Source organism: Protopterus annectens, chromosome 2.part0, assembly GCF_019279795.1.
Source record: "Protopterus annectens isolate FY-2018-M chromosome 2.part0, PAN1.0, whole genome shotgun sequence".
NCBI classification, from domain to species: domain Eukaryota; kingdom Metazoa; phylum Chordata; order Ceratodontiformes; family Protopteridae; genus Protopterus; species Protopterus annectens.
The window spans coordinates 244,733,325-244,748,872 of record NC_056728.1 but is presented as its reverse complement, the minus strand read 5'-3'; the positions used below and the strand labels follow the sequence as shown (position 1 = coordinate 244,748,872).

Here is a 15,548-nt window from a genome sequence, read left to right as displayed (position 1 = left end):
TAAATCAAAATGTCTTTTGTCAAGATTGTCAACTTGCTTGCACGAGAGGAACTGCATAATAATATGAATTAAAGTGACTATAATGAGTTAAATGCTGAGAATATCTCTTCTGTGATAGATCACATAGCACAATTAAAACACAGTGATTGCTGATTTTGTGAAAGGTCACTATTAATCCATTGTTTTACATTTGAATTTGCAGATTCCTTTTATATTATAAGTCTCAAGCTTGCACTTCTGGTTTGATCTGCTGCCTGAATGTCAGTGTTGTTTTGATAATAAAGCTTCCTTCAGTCATTCAGAATCTGATATGGAAGAGTTGTATTTCTTGTGGAATACTCTGTAGACATATTCTCATAGTCTGTATCTTCCTTGTTCTTTCTGCTCTTTAACTGAAAAAAAAAACAGTTTCTTAAATATTTTATCATAATTAAAAATGCTGACATAATGAAACATTTTTTAATATCTGATGATAATAAAGTCTTAACAAAAACCCAAAATCCATGACTTAAATGACAGGCTTCTGATATGAAATAATGAACATATTACTGAAATCATTGTTGCTTTAAGTTACCTGTTTCAGGAAACATTAATGCTGAGACTAATTCCCTTTGTATATGAAGAACAATGCACCAATGGTATTTTCTTATAAAGATGTAAATATGGTTGCTCTACTTTTTTAATAAAGATGTAAATAAAACAATCATAAAGCATGCATCACAGCAGCCTAATTTATAGGGTGGACTTAACCTCTGAAAACAAAAGAAAAATAGCTCTGTTGTAGTGAGGTTCATGGAAGAATTTAGCTATATTACAAAGGATCATGTCTTGATCTTTGATCATACCTGCCTTGTTATGTTTTCAAGTCATGGACATCAAGAAATTCACTCCATGGGAAAAAAAAAAAAACCTAAACAGATAAATCTTGGTGTCCATGTCAAGAACATATAAGAAGCATGTTTATGATAGATGGGGCTATGATAATAATTCTTAGTAGTGCATGGCACTTAATCAGCTTCCATGCACTGTAAAAGTTAAAGGAGCACTAAGTGTTTTACAGGTTTAAAAGCTGTAACACATTTACTACTATCACTCACAGACTGGCCACTATAAGACAGTGCTGAGAAGTGCAGAACGGCTTGGAGAATAATTGTAACTTTTAATGCACTACATTACTTATTATAATGAGGTTTTTATATATGAATCCTCCTGTATAACTAAATAAACCACAGAGTACCTGTTGCAGACTGCATTCACTACAGAACTGCATGGAAAACTAGTGAACAGCTTTAATAGCTGTAACACATTTTGTGTTGCCACACAAACAGCAACCAGAAGTGAAATACACCATGATTTACTTAGTATTTTTAACAAGAAACTTTGTATTGCTAAAACTTTTTTTTAGTTGGTAGTGCATAGTGGTAGTTAAAACTCTCAAAGTATTACAAAGAATTATGATTGCAGCTGTAAAGAAAGTGTTCTCAAAAATGAATTCAAGAAACTTGCTTCTTGAACTTTGTTCTTGGGGTGAATGTCTTGAGTCCATTTCTGAAATATTGTTTATGACTGAAGAGTCAGTCACAATCCTTTAGGTCATACATGGAACATGCTGATTGCTCTGTTGAATTGAGAGAAAAATAATCGTGTTGTAACAATGAAAATAAGTGAAGCTCAGATTGCCACAAACACTGCAATTCATTGTAGAACTCCTAACAAAATTAACTAAACTAATAGTTTTAAAAGCTGTAAAGCATCTGAGGGCTTGCACTGTCACACAAACAGCAGCCAGACTTGCAGTGCACCAATAAATCAACAGCAGCTTTAAAAACTGTAGAGACCCACTCTGATGCACTTTTATAAAGCCGTATTACATCAAGGCAGCTAAATCCTTCCACGTACTACCCAGAATTATGAAGCAGGACTGTGGTCAGAGCAGTTTGTGAATGTTTCTCAAAACAGATTCAAGAACTTCATCTCTCAAGCTTCACCTTTGAGGAGAATTTCTTGAATGCATTTTTCAAAAGCACAATAATTTGGTTACGATCACAACCCCCATCATAATCTTATGTATGAATGTACATCATTTCTGCCACTAAAGGACTATGAGCAAAGCCAAACCCCCTCATGATACAGTGGAATTCCTGTCACAGAGCCACAGACTTATGAAAAACCCTGATGTTGAATTCAGTGATTAATAACCTTTTGTGGAACCTGAACGCTGAGTCAACAGGGACATCTGTGAACTCTTGCAGGAATGTCCCAATATTACCTACACCTCTTTTGTTCCCATTATGTATTTGAAAAGAACTAATAACCCCATCCTTAGCCTTGCTTGTTGCAGTGACACAATGTAAGATATCACAAGCCCACCCTCCAATCCTGCCCGACCTGAGGTAGGTAAGCCACTTGAGCCATACTACATCTGTCAGCATTCAGGCCCAGAGACAGAATCAGAATATATATATATATATATATATATATATATATATATATATATATATATATATAGTAGGCAGGGTAATTATATAGTTTGACAAAGAAATGTAATAATCATATTTATATGTACAGTTTTGCTAATTCAACATTATGAGTCTTGTAAGTAATATTATGGTAATAATTTAACATATCTTGATGGTCTAAAATGCCTAAAAACCTGAGTCCATTTGAAGTCAACTGCCCCCTAAACTGTTTATACAAATATTATGATAATAAATGACAAAACTTTGTTGATTTAGGTACTGGACAAGTGATAGAGGGAGTCCATGTACGTGATGCTACTAGACTGGCCTTAATTATTAGTCCTTGTGGTAGAGAAACATAGAACGGCTGAATGGTTTGTGGCCTTAGTTATCAGCCCTTGTAGTAGAGGACCATAGGAACGGCTGAATGGTTTGTGGCAGTTCTGTTATCTAAAGGGAGAGACAGGTAGACTACAATATGGATCTATCTTGCAAACCTCAGTAAAGGCTAAGGAATGGGAAGGCAAACATTTTTGGGGTATGAGTTTCAGATGTGTACAGTGGGGCATACCTCTCAGCAGTCCAGATTTTCACAGGATGTTCAGATTTTTGCCTCATATTTTTGGTCTGTTCATCATAAAATTTGTGGTTTTCTAGTAAATCATTGGGATGATCTTAGGATTGAAGTCACTAAATAATGACATGGACTTCCGTTTCAGACTTTAAATCTATCAGAAAATGTATGTTAACACAAGCCCTGTTACTCTAGCAACTTTCTAAGTTTATAAGAGCAATATTTATAATCTGTCCCTATTTTTTGGCCTTTCTCCTCACATTTTGTCAGACCTTGTCCAGATTTCTTGCATAAAGAGGTTGAGAGGTATGCAGTGGGGCCATTCAAATGACAGAACCCATATGCTTCCTGGACTGATACCATTACACCCATGCATCAGAGAGTGGGGGATTGCCAGGTGGGGCAGCACAAAATAAGGTTTCTTAAAGAATGCACTTTTGGGACTTTACCATCCCACTCTTACCCCTGGCTGTAACCACAAATGGACATATCCAGTCATTGGGAGTAAGTAGGTAGGGCCAAATAAGGTATAAAGAAAAGTTTTTTATTTTGTGCTGAGATCACCCCATGGCAGTAGGCAAGTGGAGTGTGAAACACACCCATGTTTACTGAGTGGAAAAGTAATGTAAACCTTCAAATACATGGGGTGCATCCAGTTGGATGGTAAACATCTATTAGAAAGTTGTAATCAGCTGAGGAGAGGAATGACTGAATTAAAGGGACAGAAGAAGAAGTAAGATAGAGTAAGCAGTTAATGGGGGTGGCAGTGATGATGTCACATACTATGCATTATGTCACAAGCTAACTATATTAAGATCATTCAAAGCTGATTCATCTAAGGTTAACAATGTGAAAATCACTTTTTGTTGCATAAAAACATACCTTGTAGATACAGAAAGCCAATGTCATAACAATGCTGTGCAACAAAAGTCCAGCGGCAACTGTGGAGGGGATGAGAATGTAGAGGAATGGGTCCTCACAGGGCTCAATATCTGAAATGAGAGAGAAAAATCAGTGATTAAATCACTGTCATACCTGTCCTTGGTAAAATCAAACACATCTAATTTATGTTAAACAGTGACAGGTAGCATGGGTATCCAAGCATTTAGAGCTTTTAAAATACCAACAAAACTAACAAGCTGCAAATCAGGATGGCATTATAGGAATATGGTATGGCTTTTACAGGAATAGTTACTGCCAATGTAGATCATTTACATAACAAAAAGATTAAGACAGTATCAGGCTACAAAATTCTACATGTGCTATTTTGTAGAGAATTCATTTACACCAGATTACATGAACTAAAAACAAATGTTATACAATATTTAATCAAAGAGCCCCACTTATGATTTATAGAATGTAAATTCCTATTGTGGAATTATTATTATTATTATCATTAGACATCTAATATGCAACATTTCAGAATAATCTGCAGAAGATTATTTCTGCTGATAAAATTTCCCTCCAAAAAAATATGCTTTCCTGGTGAGGTACGTGAAGCCAATAAAAAGAACTGTTCAGCAGTGTAAAGTTATAAGAGCAGGTAGAATTTATTATCCTTCCACAGTTTTGTCTGCCATCTCATCTCTTATATACCACTAACAGTGTTCCTATTCTAAATATATAACAGTGTTATGCAATGTGACAGCCATGAATGTGCCTTTTTTATCATCACACTCTCAGGACAACTCTTGCGGTGGTGGTGCTGCGGTAGCGTTGTTGCCTCACAGTAAGACTCTGTCCGGTTCGATTCTCAGCTAGAACATCTTCTGCGTGGAGACATGCGTGAATGGGTGTACCTTCATTGAAGGTTGCGCATCAGGGCTGGTAATTCGGCACGTAAAAATCAACTACCAATCATTAGCGGACCGGAGTTCCGCTGCAGCGACCTCTAACCGGGAAAAGCCGAAAGACACAACAACTCTCAGGACAACTCTTCATGGTTTGACCTGGTTGCTGTGTGAGGTCTTTTGTGTTTGATTAAGTGATGGCCTGAATCTACAAATAAATCAGACTTTTAACTTCTTAATAAACTAACTGAAATAGGTTTATTCAGGAAATGGTAAAAAATAGAGAGTAATAACAGAGACATGAAACCAACAACCTGTTGTAAAATTTCTGTACAAAAAAAAAGAGTATATTTATAAGAAATACAAAAACAGTAAAGTAATGGTGGCTCACATATTTTAATTCAGTTAAATTTTTCCATGTACATTAGTCACAGTGTAGGTAATTTGCAAGACAGCAGGCCTAATTTTTGTGTATAACTCTTCTTTTGGTTGTATTCCCACATGAAGTGATATCTGTGCTCTTGTCACAATGCAACATTTCTTTATTTTTTAAAAAACATTGTCTCACCACTGCATACTTTCCAGATCACTAGCTAAAGTTTTCTGCTCCTCCTTATCCTAAATTTAGTTTTTTAGTGTCCTTGGTACTACTCCCCTCCTCCCCCCACTGGGGGCCAGGACCATCTCTGCTGTTGGTGGGTTGGGAAGAGGATGAGAAAATATGTAGTTTTGCGTCGAGCAATATTATTACTGTCCTACACATGGAAATTTTTGAGATGCCTTAAACAGACAGAGATGTTGATGTCAAGTTCATCACCACATACAATATCAGTTAGCTCCAACCCTACCATGTAATGCTGAATTTTTAATAGCAGTCTGTCTTGGGACTGTAGCAAATCCCTATCATCAGTGGAATGCCAAATCACAGACTCTATGCCAACATTTAAGTCTTAAGAGTGAGCACCCTACCTCACACCCTACCCTGCCTGGTTCCTCATGTAATACAGCTGATAATCAATCTTGATTCATTTAACTTGCAGTCACTATGGTGCAGAAGTGGTGAACAGACAATGGCAACATACTGAAAACTAATACCTGATAACAAAGGTTTTGGTATTGTAATTCTATTTAACCTCTTTGTTAACCTAGTATGTCAAGTGTTCTTTCATAGATCCTTCAGGCAACAAGCTGCAAATGCAAGGGCAAATGTAAATTCAGTAAATGCAGTCTCTCTCCCTCTCTCTCTCTCTCTCTCTATATATATATATATATATATATATATATATATATATATAGACACACACACACACACACACACACACACACACACACACACACACACACACACACACACATGCGCAACTGTCTTGGAAATGGTAAAAACAATAAAATTATATAATAATAATAATAATAATAATAATGCAAGGATGTGAACATAAAATAACAAGAAAGAAAACAATATAACAGAATGGACACTCAGACATGGGAGATACTGACGTACAGAAAAGTCTACTAATAATGTGGTTAAGAACAGAGGAACTGTGACTCATATAAGAGTTTCTTAAAAAACAGCAAAGATAGTATAAATGCAAATTATTGAGTACTTCTTGATTGCCTCTTCCTGCATATATTTTGCATATTGTTATTTACAGATGCCTGCTCATTTATGAAAAAAATATTGCACTTATATTTTTCAATTTAAAATGTCTTCAACACAAAACCTAATTAACCACATATAAAAATGACAGTTTTGCTGATACTGAAGGACAGTTAAACGCTGAATGAGTTGCTTCCTGTTATTGCAAAATTGTCTCCATGAGAAATAATTTCATGAAAAATTTCAGAAACTGTATTAAAGGTGTTGAATTGTGTCTCAGCTTCAGTCTACAAAATGCATTATCTCCAAGACATCTGCAGCTTCCTGTAGTACTTTCAGACTCATTTTTGCCATTCACACCATTATTTATTCAGCTGTTCTTACCTTTGTAAACAAAACATTTTGTTTATAATTTATTGGCCCGAAACATGCCTTTCTTGGTGTTCTGGTCAGCAAATCAAGTACATGGTGATACTGAGTTTCAAACCCTTGTCTTCTGGATCTTCACAGCCTGTTGACAGCTAAAAGTCAACAACTATAAATCTCTCTCGCCAACTTATCAAACAAAAGAGCTAACCTTTTAAAAATTTCTGCTATGGTGAGGAAACTATCTTTGATCTATATTTTGCAGTCCCCAGTAATTTAAATTACATAACTTTCAAAAATCACAGTTAGCACTGACTGCTAACTGTTCCCCTAATGCACGGGATTCTAGTAAGTTTTATTGCACTTCTAAGGGACCTGCCACTAAGGTTAATATTTAATAAAATACACCGATTTTCTATGAGTTTGCAAAATGACTTGCCATTGGGTATAGAGTTTTTTTGTCTCTAGTATCCTTCTAGTCTCTGATTGTTCCCATAACCAATCTACTGACCCAGTCCATGAATTCCCCTTGGGGTAAGAGCCCTAAAGCCTATTTGTTCCCCTTAGGGCAAAGGGTTAAGTGTACCAGCAGTGTTAACTGTCATTCAAGTGCAGCAGGGTGTGAAACGGGCTGAGGCAAGGGCTTGCACCATCTTCCTTTAGTAACATAACCCTAAAAGGTCTTGACCTCTATCTTTGGATATTCTATCATAAAGCATGCATCTAGTATATTCATTCCCATCTCAGCCCCCCTCCCCCATTACTTTTTCATTCCTCCTTCTCCTTCTGTTTGCTCATCCATTGCCAGGGCTACTGACTGTATCCAGGCTGCATGAGTCATAGTCAGGAGCTGGCTATTGAGTGTAGACATGCAATACATTGCCTAGCTTGCTGTGAATCTGTTGTTCCACAGTTTTTAATTGTTTATCTCCTTTAACATGAGGATTGGTGAAAGGCTGATGAACAGGGAAACAAATATATTTTACTAATCGCCATTGAACAAAATAAGAACCATGGGTTCAAATCTAGCTACAGCAGCTGTGTTACTCTACAGCCTTGCAAGACATATCGCTTTGAGCTGTATACGTCAGCTTATGAAACTAAGCAGACACAGGAGTGTGTATAAAAGAATACATAGCATGCCAAGTGGGCAGTGTTGGCTAAATAAGCATTAGAAAACAATAACGTATTTCAAGCACTAAACAATTATACTATGACCAAAGCAATTAAATTTCATGTAGGACTGACAACACTATATCATATTACTTACCAAATACATGCACTAGTGTCCCATTGCCCATCCTCACACGATATGGAGGTGGGTACATTATTTCCATTTTGCATATGTATGTACCAGTATCTGCTGCTTTCAGTCCAGAAACAGTGATGGAAACATTGGCTGGACCTGGCTGCCCTTTGCACTGCAGAAGCCCCTTTGTTTCAAATGGCTTGAATTCAGTTGAGAAGGATGCTGCGCACACAAGTAAAGGTACATCTTTTCTCTTAAACAAGGATACCCTCATCTCCTCTACCGTCCCATTAAAGTTGTATCTGCACTCCACAGTGGCCTCACCGTTTCTGTTTGCTACCACAACTGCGGGCTGATAAACCTTTATAGCTGTTAATGGAAGAAAATGAAAGGTGTTATTGACCATTGTGAATAAAGCTAAAAGCAGAGAAGCAATTTCAGGTTTGTTTGCATAAAAGAATTTTGGGAGCAAATCATAAAATTGTCTCCACCCCTAAACACTTGCTCACAGGACAGTGTAATCCAGTCAGGAGTAGAAAACAACAGAATTCAGATGAAATTATCAACATTTGGACTTATTTAGGGGTTGTAGGGACTTATTTAGTCTTATTAAGGGGGTCTGAGTTGGTGCAATGGTCAAGGTGTTTACCTCATAGACAAGATGTGCAGGATTTAGTTCTCACTAGTAGAAATTGGCTAGGCTTAAACTGGTGCACAATAACAGATAACCTTGTACTTACCTATGGGCCTAATTAGTCTCTCAAATATACAATTCTGACAGGTAGCTGGATGTTTTTTTATGACATCACATAAAAAAATCATTTAATTTGGTCTATTCAACATCTATAGCAAAAAAACAAACAACCTCCAAGACAATGTAGTACATTCATTTACATTGTTTAATAAAGTTGAAAAAATAGTCTGCAGTTTTTGAATGTCATGACAAGATAAATAAAAATAAATGAAATAGGACAGTTTTCAAATCTGTTTTATAATCTGAAAATCCCCTTGAGTCTGTTCTATCATTCTAAAACAAATTGATTTAAAAGACATTAACCAAGTTGTCAAATATCATAGATGAAAACAGAGAAATATCCAAACACCTGGATATCTTACCTTGTAAATACTTGATATGATTGCAGAAAAAGAGGATAGTAAACACATGAAAAAGTGTTGTTCTTTGTGAGCACATCCACATCTCAGAATGGTTTGGCCTGGTAATGCTGAGTATCATTTTTCTTTAGAATAGGGCTATGTAACCACAAGAATAAGCTCTATATCTCCTTAAACCTTTAAAGTCTTTGAACCAAGATCAGGGTATATATATCTATCAAAACTCTCAGACGCACATACCCACATACACGCATATGCTTCTTTCAGGTCGCTGTATCATCTGTTTTTTTTTTTTTTGCTGTTGTACTTACCAGAAAGGAAACCTATAATTTCAGATATCTATTTAGGTAATGGAACATTCTATCTGCTTTATCCAGTGCCGCTGACAATGCCCCCTACTGGCTATAAAAACCTTTAGCCTTTAGCTTTGATGAAATCAAAAGGTAGACTCGTATTATATTTTCCTACCAACCAAGTAATCCTGCATATTTTAGAAAATGCTGTTCTGTTTGCCTATTATAAGAAATCTGTAAAAAACTGCATGCAGTTTCTTGAGTTAGGCTATGCAGACAACTAAGTACACATCAAAAGCATATTTCATATCCTTGCTTTCATTCGTTTTGCTTTATTGGATTAGGTGTGATTCAAGTAACATTTTCAAGCGACTAGTAAAAAAATTATCATTGGCCAATGTTGTGCCTTGTTTGACACCATGACTCAGTCTTTTTAACACAATCTTACTTACTGTATTGTATTTGCATATTTGTAATCGTTTTAGTCTTTTTTTTTTTTTACAAATGAATCCAGTCCAGTATTAGAAACATAATTCAGTACTGATTTTTTACTGATATGTTGTGTTCATGATCTTTTTTTAATTTGGACTTCATTTTTACTTTTTTTGTTGCACATATACTGTAATATGTTTGTGAGTGTGCGTGTGTCTGCATGTGTGTGTGTGTGTGTGTGTGTGTGTGTGTGTGTGTGTGTGTGTGTGTGTGTGTGTGTGTTTACTTTTTTGTTGCATTTACTGTAATATGTTTGTGTGTCTGTGTGTGTGTCCATACTAATATGTGTGTGTGTGTGTGTGTGTGTGTGTGTGTGTGTGTGTGTGTGTGTGTGTGTGTGTGCACGTGTGCATGTGTGCATGTGTGCGTGTGTGCATGTGTGTGTGTGTGTGTGTGTGTGTGTGTGTGTGTGAACGTGCCTGCGCATATATGTGCATATATGGTATAATACAGTTTCCAATAATTCCTTTCCTAATATGTATAACTTTATTGACTAAACATACAACAAAATGATCAATTTTGCAAGTTCATTCTTAAAATGAGATGAACACAATTAAATGAATAAGTAAGAAAACTCTTAAGTGATAGCCTGAGCAGACAAGACAGGTAAACAAATTGTGAGATAAACTAGTTTTAAATGTATGAAAAAACAACAAGCAAATAACTGACTATGTAAAATTACATAATTTTGAATAAACAAAAGGAGAAAAGTAGTCTAGAACTCTGTTTTCTAGGGCTAGTGTAAACAGTGGTGGCAGTAAAGAGAGAAGCAGTTAAGATCTAAACTATAATTAGCTTTATAAAATAACCACATCATTAATCAAATAGATTAACTGTCTGTGCATCAAATCTGTCTACCACATGGAAGAAAATTAGTGCAGGTGACCTAGATTTCAGCTACAGATCCCACGGGTCTCCCGCACACAATTAAACTTTCCACAAATTGCTTTCATCTTGGAAAAGCGATTTAACAATAAAAATTACCAAGCACATAAATAAGTCCAATAACAAAACACAAACCAGTAATTCAATAATAAAGAACACCAGACACCAGAAACATACCCTCTGCTCCCGTACATTACTAACTGTACAAAAATATCATTAAAAATGAAAATAAAACCCCACAAATTAGAATTCCTACATAAATTAACCATTCACTACAGCAATAAAAGCAATACAAACTCAAGTACAGTATCTGATAATGAACAGTAAAAGCCGTGCAAAAGGTAAAAAATAATCTCCTGATGAAACTGATAGTTTAAACCTTACAAGCGAAACTGAATCAGTGTTGGGAGCAAAGGAAGTGAACAACACAAGAAAAGATGACCAATCCCTACTGCAACAGAAAACAGAAGTCAGCCACTGTAATCTAGGAGTCAAATTACATTTGCACACAAATGCAGTTAAAAAAGCTACCAATGGGCAATATCAGAACATAAAACACGTTGGATAAAGAGACTTTATAGAAAAAACGCAAAGCTTTCGGGTAGAACCCTTTCTCAATACTGATATATCAATACATTCAGTATTGAGAAAGGGTTCTACCCGAAAGCTTTGTGTTTTTTCTATAAAGTCTCTTTATCCAATGTGTTTTGTGTTTTTTGGAGCTTCTTTCAGCTTTCTACAATATCAGAACATCCCAGCATGGCATGTGATTATGAAAAAGCGGTAGTTCTATTAATTAATTATTTTTTTAATTTATCTTACAGGAAGGATATCTCATTTACGAGTAACATCCAAGGGTATCATGAGGTCTGTAAGGATTTTGGCATTGTGCCTTACATTACTTTATGCAGCTGTGTACTTTGAGACACGAGACTTTTAAATTCATGCATCACACTACAAATTTAAAAATACAAAACTAAAGCCACAGAGTTGTCCTTCTCTCATGTGCTTTTTCCCACTAGATAAGTTAACATAGTGAAGTAAGAAGTTCATTTGCAGCAGATAAACAAATCCTCATTTATTATACAATGGAGTCTTAGAAAATTTTATGACATTACTTTTCAGGGATGACAACTCCATATCTAAAAGTGGTATGTCTGTGATACACTTATGTAAACTATGACACAAGCAACATTGCAGATAGATTCATTGAGAAGCATGTGGAGTTCATAGGATCATAGGAGATTACTAGGGTACCCAGAGTTCATTTTAAGCCTAGCCATTTCATCCTAATGTAATACCACAGAAATGCTAGTCAACACCCAAGACTGCATTTAATGATAACTTCCCAAATCCAGGAGGGTTGTGAGCTTTGTCACCAGTAAGACTTTACAGTGCCCCATCCATTCGTCCAGGTTTCTCTTGAATGGTGTTATAGAGGTGTTCTGTTTCACATGAATTGGTAGTCTGTTCCAAAGATGTGGCAGTCATTGGGAGATAAATGTGTCCCTCCAGCATGTCCTAATTTAAGTCCCAGGCCACATTTAGCTCCCTGGAATGGGTAGCCCTAGTCCCATTTGATTTACAGATATGCAGCAAGTTCATTAGATTTGGGTCTTGGATTACTTTGTAGGCCAGGCATAACTCACCCCTAAGAGGTCTATACGATACGGAGTATAGTGACAGGGACTTTCATCAGTCTGTGTAAGGCACATACTGCAGCCTCTTGATCTTCTTTGTTAGAAACCTCTGAGGTCTCTCTAACTGCTGCAGGTGCTTCATACGGTACATGTCAAACGGAGCATTATACTCAATTATGGGCCAGATAAGTGGCGAATATAGGGGGGTTATAACTTCTTTTCCTCTCAGAGTGATGCCTTTACTAATCAAGTGTGCTATGTAGAAGGCTTTCCTTACTACAGTAGACACATGGTGGTGGAAGTTAAGGTTGCAGTCATCTTGTGATTCCAGGTCCCTTACCACTTCTTGGGTACTTAGGGTATTGTTGTTGATTTCATAGTGTGAGGGGACATTGTTTGCACTGAAGGGAATAATGATGATACATTTCTTTGCATTCAGTTTGAGACTGTGACTAATACACCAGTCATTGGTCTGCATGAGACCTTCCTGGAGTACACTGACATCATTTGAGGATTCAGTGATTGCACCTGGTTTGCAAACCTGGTCAGCCACAGTCCTTTAGTTTTGCCTTGAACATCTGAGAAGTATATACCAAACAGCAGGGGACCCAGCACTGACCTTTGTGGTCCCCACTGGCAACAGGTCTGCTGGTTGATGTGGAGTCATCCACTATGATAATGTGTGTCCGGTGTGTGAGCCACTTGGCAACCCATCTTACAAAGAAAGGGTTTACATTCAGTTTGCTAAGTTTATTGGTAATGCCTGAATGTGGGATTGTGTCAAAAGCCTTTGCCAGATTGAAGTATGCTGTATGGAAAGATCTGCCCTAATCCATGGGCTTGGTCACATTTTCAAATATATCCATCAGATTTAACAGACAGGATCTGCCCTTCACAAAGCTAAACTGGGTAGGATCCTGGGTTTAGAAGTCAACTATGTCTTTATTTATGAGGTCCATAATGATACTTTCCATGGCCTCACAGATGAGATGGTCATACTTATGGGTCTGTAATTCCATGTGTCTGTTGTTAGACCACCTTTGTGGAAGGGAATGACTGTTGCTGTTCTCCATTATGCAGGAACAAAGCCTGTGGCTAGGCTATGATTGAAAAGGGTATTTAGTAGTGATGCTAGTTCATATTTTAGCTTGTTTAGAAGACAGCTTGGGATGTTGTCTGGTCAAATAAAGGCTGAGTTTTTTGCCTTGGACAAGGCTTTGAAGACCTACTCTTCAGATATGTAGGGTGAGGGGGGGTTTGGGGGAAGGTTTGCTGTAAGTTAGGAGGGGATAAGGGAGTGAAATTTTCACCAAACCTATCCTCCAGCAGGTTTACTATGTCTGTGGGGTCAGTGTGTGTGGTACTGTTGGACATTAGTTCTACACATGCTTGGGATGAGTTTGGTCACACATTTGTATTTTTAGTTCTAGGAGTATGAAATTTCATCTCCAGTATATCCCCTGACCCTTTGATAACACTGGCTAAGATATTCATATAGTAGTCTCAGGCAGAAAGTTGAGAAAGTAAAAAATGTGTCTCTAGGTACAGAAACTCTATAAACTGCCCCTCATAACTCCCTGTGGAGTATAACAAAATGGCATAAATTTTACATATAAGTGACTCGGACTACAGAGGTCCCAAAAAATGACTTCCAAGACTGATACCTCATAAATGATATAATGTAAGGCTCCTATAAATCACAATGTGACTAACGTTATTGCTCTATTCTCTCCATTCGTTGAAGTGAGGCATTGTTTAAGCCTGACTAACATAATGAACATTTAAGACTAATTCCACTAATTTATGGAGTGTTTAACTTCAACATACAGATCCTAACCATGGCAGCGATTCTGGGATTTACCCTTACAAAGTTTCAGTGCAGCATGTCCAACTGTTTTTGCTGTACTATACTTAGAAAATAAATTTGCTCAATCAAAGTCTATGTGAAGTTGTCGCAGAAAGCATTGTTTCAAAACTGGCAGTAAATATGATGTTGCCTCCATTCCAAGGAAACACATAACAGAACAGTCAAGTAATGTGTGAAATTTGTTTCATCTTTGCCACAGTCAGCAAATATGCAGTAGATAGTAGTCAGTTTTACAGGTCAAGTCTGTGAGGGTGACTAGAAACTTAGGGACTTTTATCACATTCTTTTTGTCCCACCCACCTATAGGCCATCAAACCTCCCCATCTAGGCTCAAGCCTATTTGTTCCTTTGTGGTGGGGAATATTGAGAACCACAGTGGTCAGAGTCATCTGCATGGGTCATTATTCAGGCAACTATGAGATATACTTGTGTCCTTACTGAAATCCCTGCCATGAGGACATTTGGATGGCTTAGTTCCATAGGCTCATAGGTAAGTACTAGGCTAGCTGCCCTTGCAGGTCATTTTAAGAGCCAGTTTCCCATTTTGTGCTCAAAATAACTTGTCCCATTTGGTTATAGATTGCCCTTACTCATCCTATCGTAAATAATTATATATTACTCCTAATGAGAATAACTAGTATCATACCATAGGTAATTTGAGGGGACCCATGTATAGGATAAAGAATTTAGGAGCTGCCTCTATCCATTAGTACTACAGGGGGCAGTCTCAGGGTACATTTTCTGTATTCCACCCATAGATCTAAGAAGTGCTTGAAAATGGACAGGGATGAATTTTGTTTTATGTGGATGGGGAGTCTGTTCCAGAGCAGTGGTATCCTCAGAGAGATATACCTATCCCTCCAAACCATTCTGTTGATGTTGCAAAGGAGGTTTAGATCCCTAGAGAGAGTATTTCTCCACTAACTTTAGGGTTGTTGTCTTCAAAGCATCAATATGTGAATGGCATCATACCACTTAGGCTCTTATTATGTGCCATAGACAAAGTATTCTTGTATGTTTCAGTACTGACATCTGTACATGGAGATAAAGTCCACTTTTGTTGAGGAAAGTAACACTGTGCCAGACAAAAACTATAAAGTCATCCTAGAGTGTTTCATAAGATGGCATTTCAAAATCATCAGCATTCTGGGATTAAATTACACAATAGCATACTGAAACCAGGATTTGTGACACTGCACACAGTATTTAAAAATATGAAGAAA

At 37.0% G+C, this 15,548-nt stretch overlaps 1 protein-coding gene across 1 annotated transcript; it reads right to left on the bottom strand.

Moving 5' to 3' along the window:
• Positions 1-290: 290 nt before the first annotated feature.
• LOC122792727 (cytotoxic T-lymphocyte protein 4-like) lies at positions 291-9,352 on the bottom strand. Its single transcript, XM_044060309.1, has 4 exons — positions 9,152-9,352; positions 8,057-8,404; positions 3,916-4,025; positions 291-392 (listed from the first exon to the last, which is right to left on the bottom strand). Exons 1-4 carry the CDS (start codon positions 9,267-9,269, stop codon positions 291-293), a joined length of 678 nt encoding a protein of 225 aa, XP_043916244.1. The 5' UTR covers positions 9,270-9,352.
• Between the last annotated feature and the right edge of the window lie 6,196 nt (positions 9,353-15,548).

Excerpts from the sequence above, each read along its gene's own strand:
- LOC122792727 (XM_044060309.1), bottom strand. The coding sequence starts at position 9,269 with ATGATACTCAGCATTACCAGGCCAAACCATTCTGAGATGTGGATGTGC. Across the intron at positions 8,405-9,151 it reads TCATATCAAGTATTTACAAG|CTATAAAGGTTTATCAGCCC; the intron begins GTAAGATATCCA and ends TTCCATTAACAG. Across the intron at positions 393-3,915 it reads TGGCTTTCTGTATCTACAAG|TTAAAGAGCAGAAAGAACAA; the intron begins GTATGTTTTTAT and ends TTTTTTTTTCAG.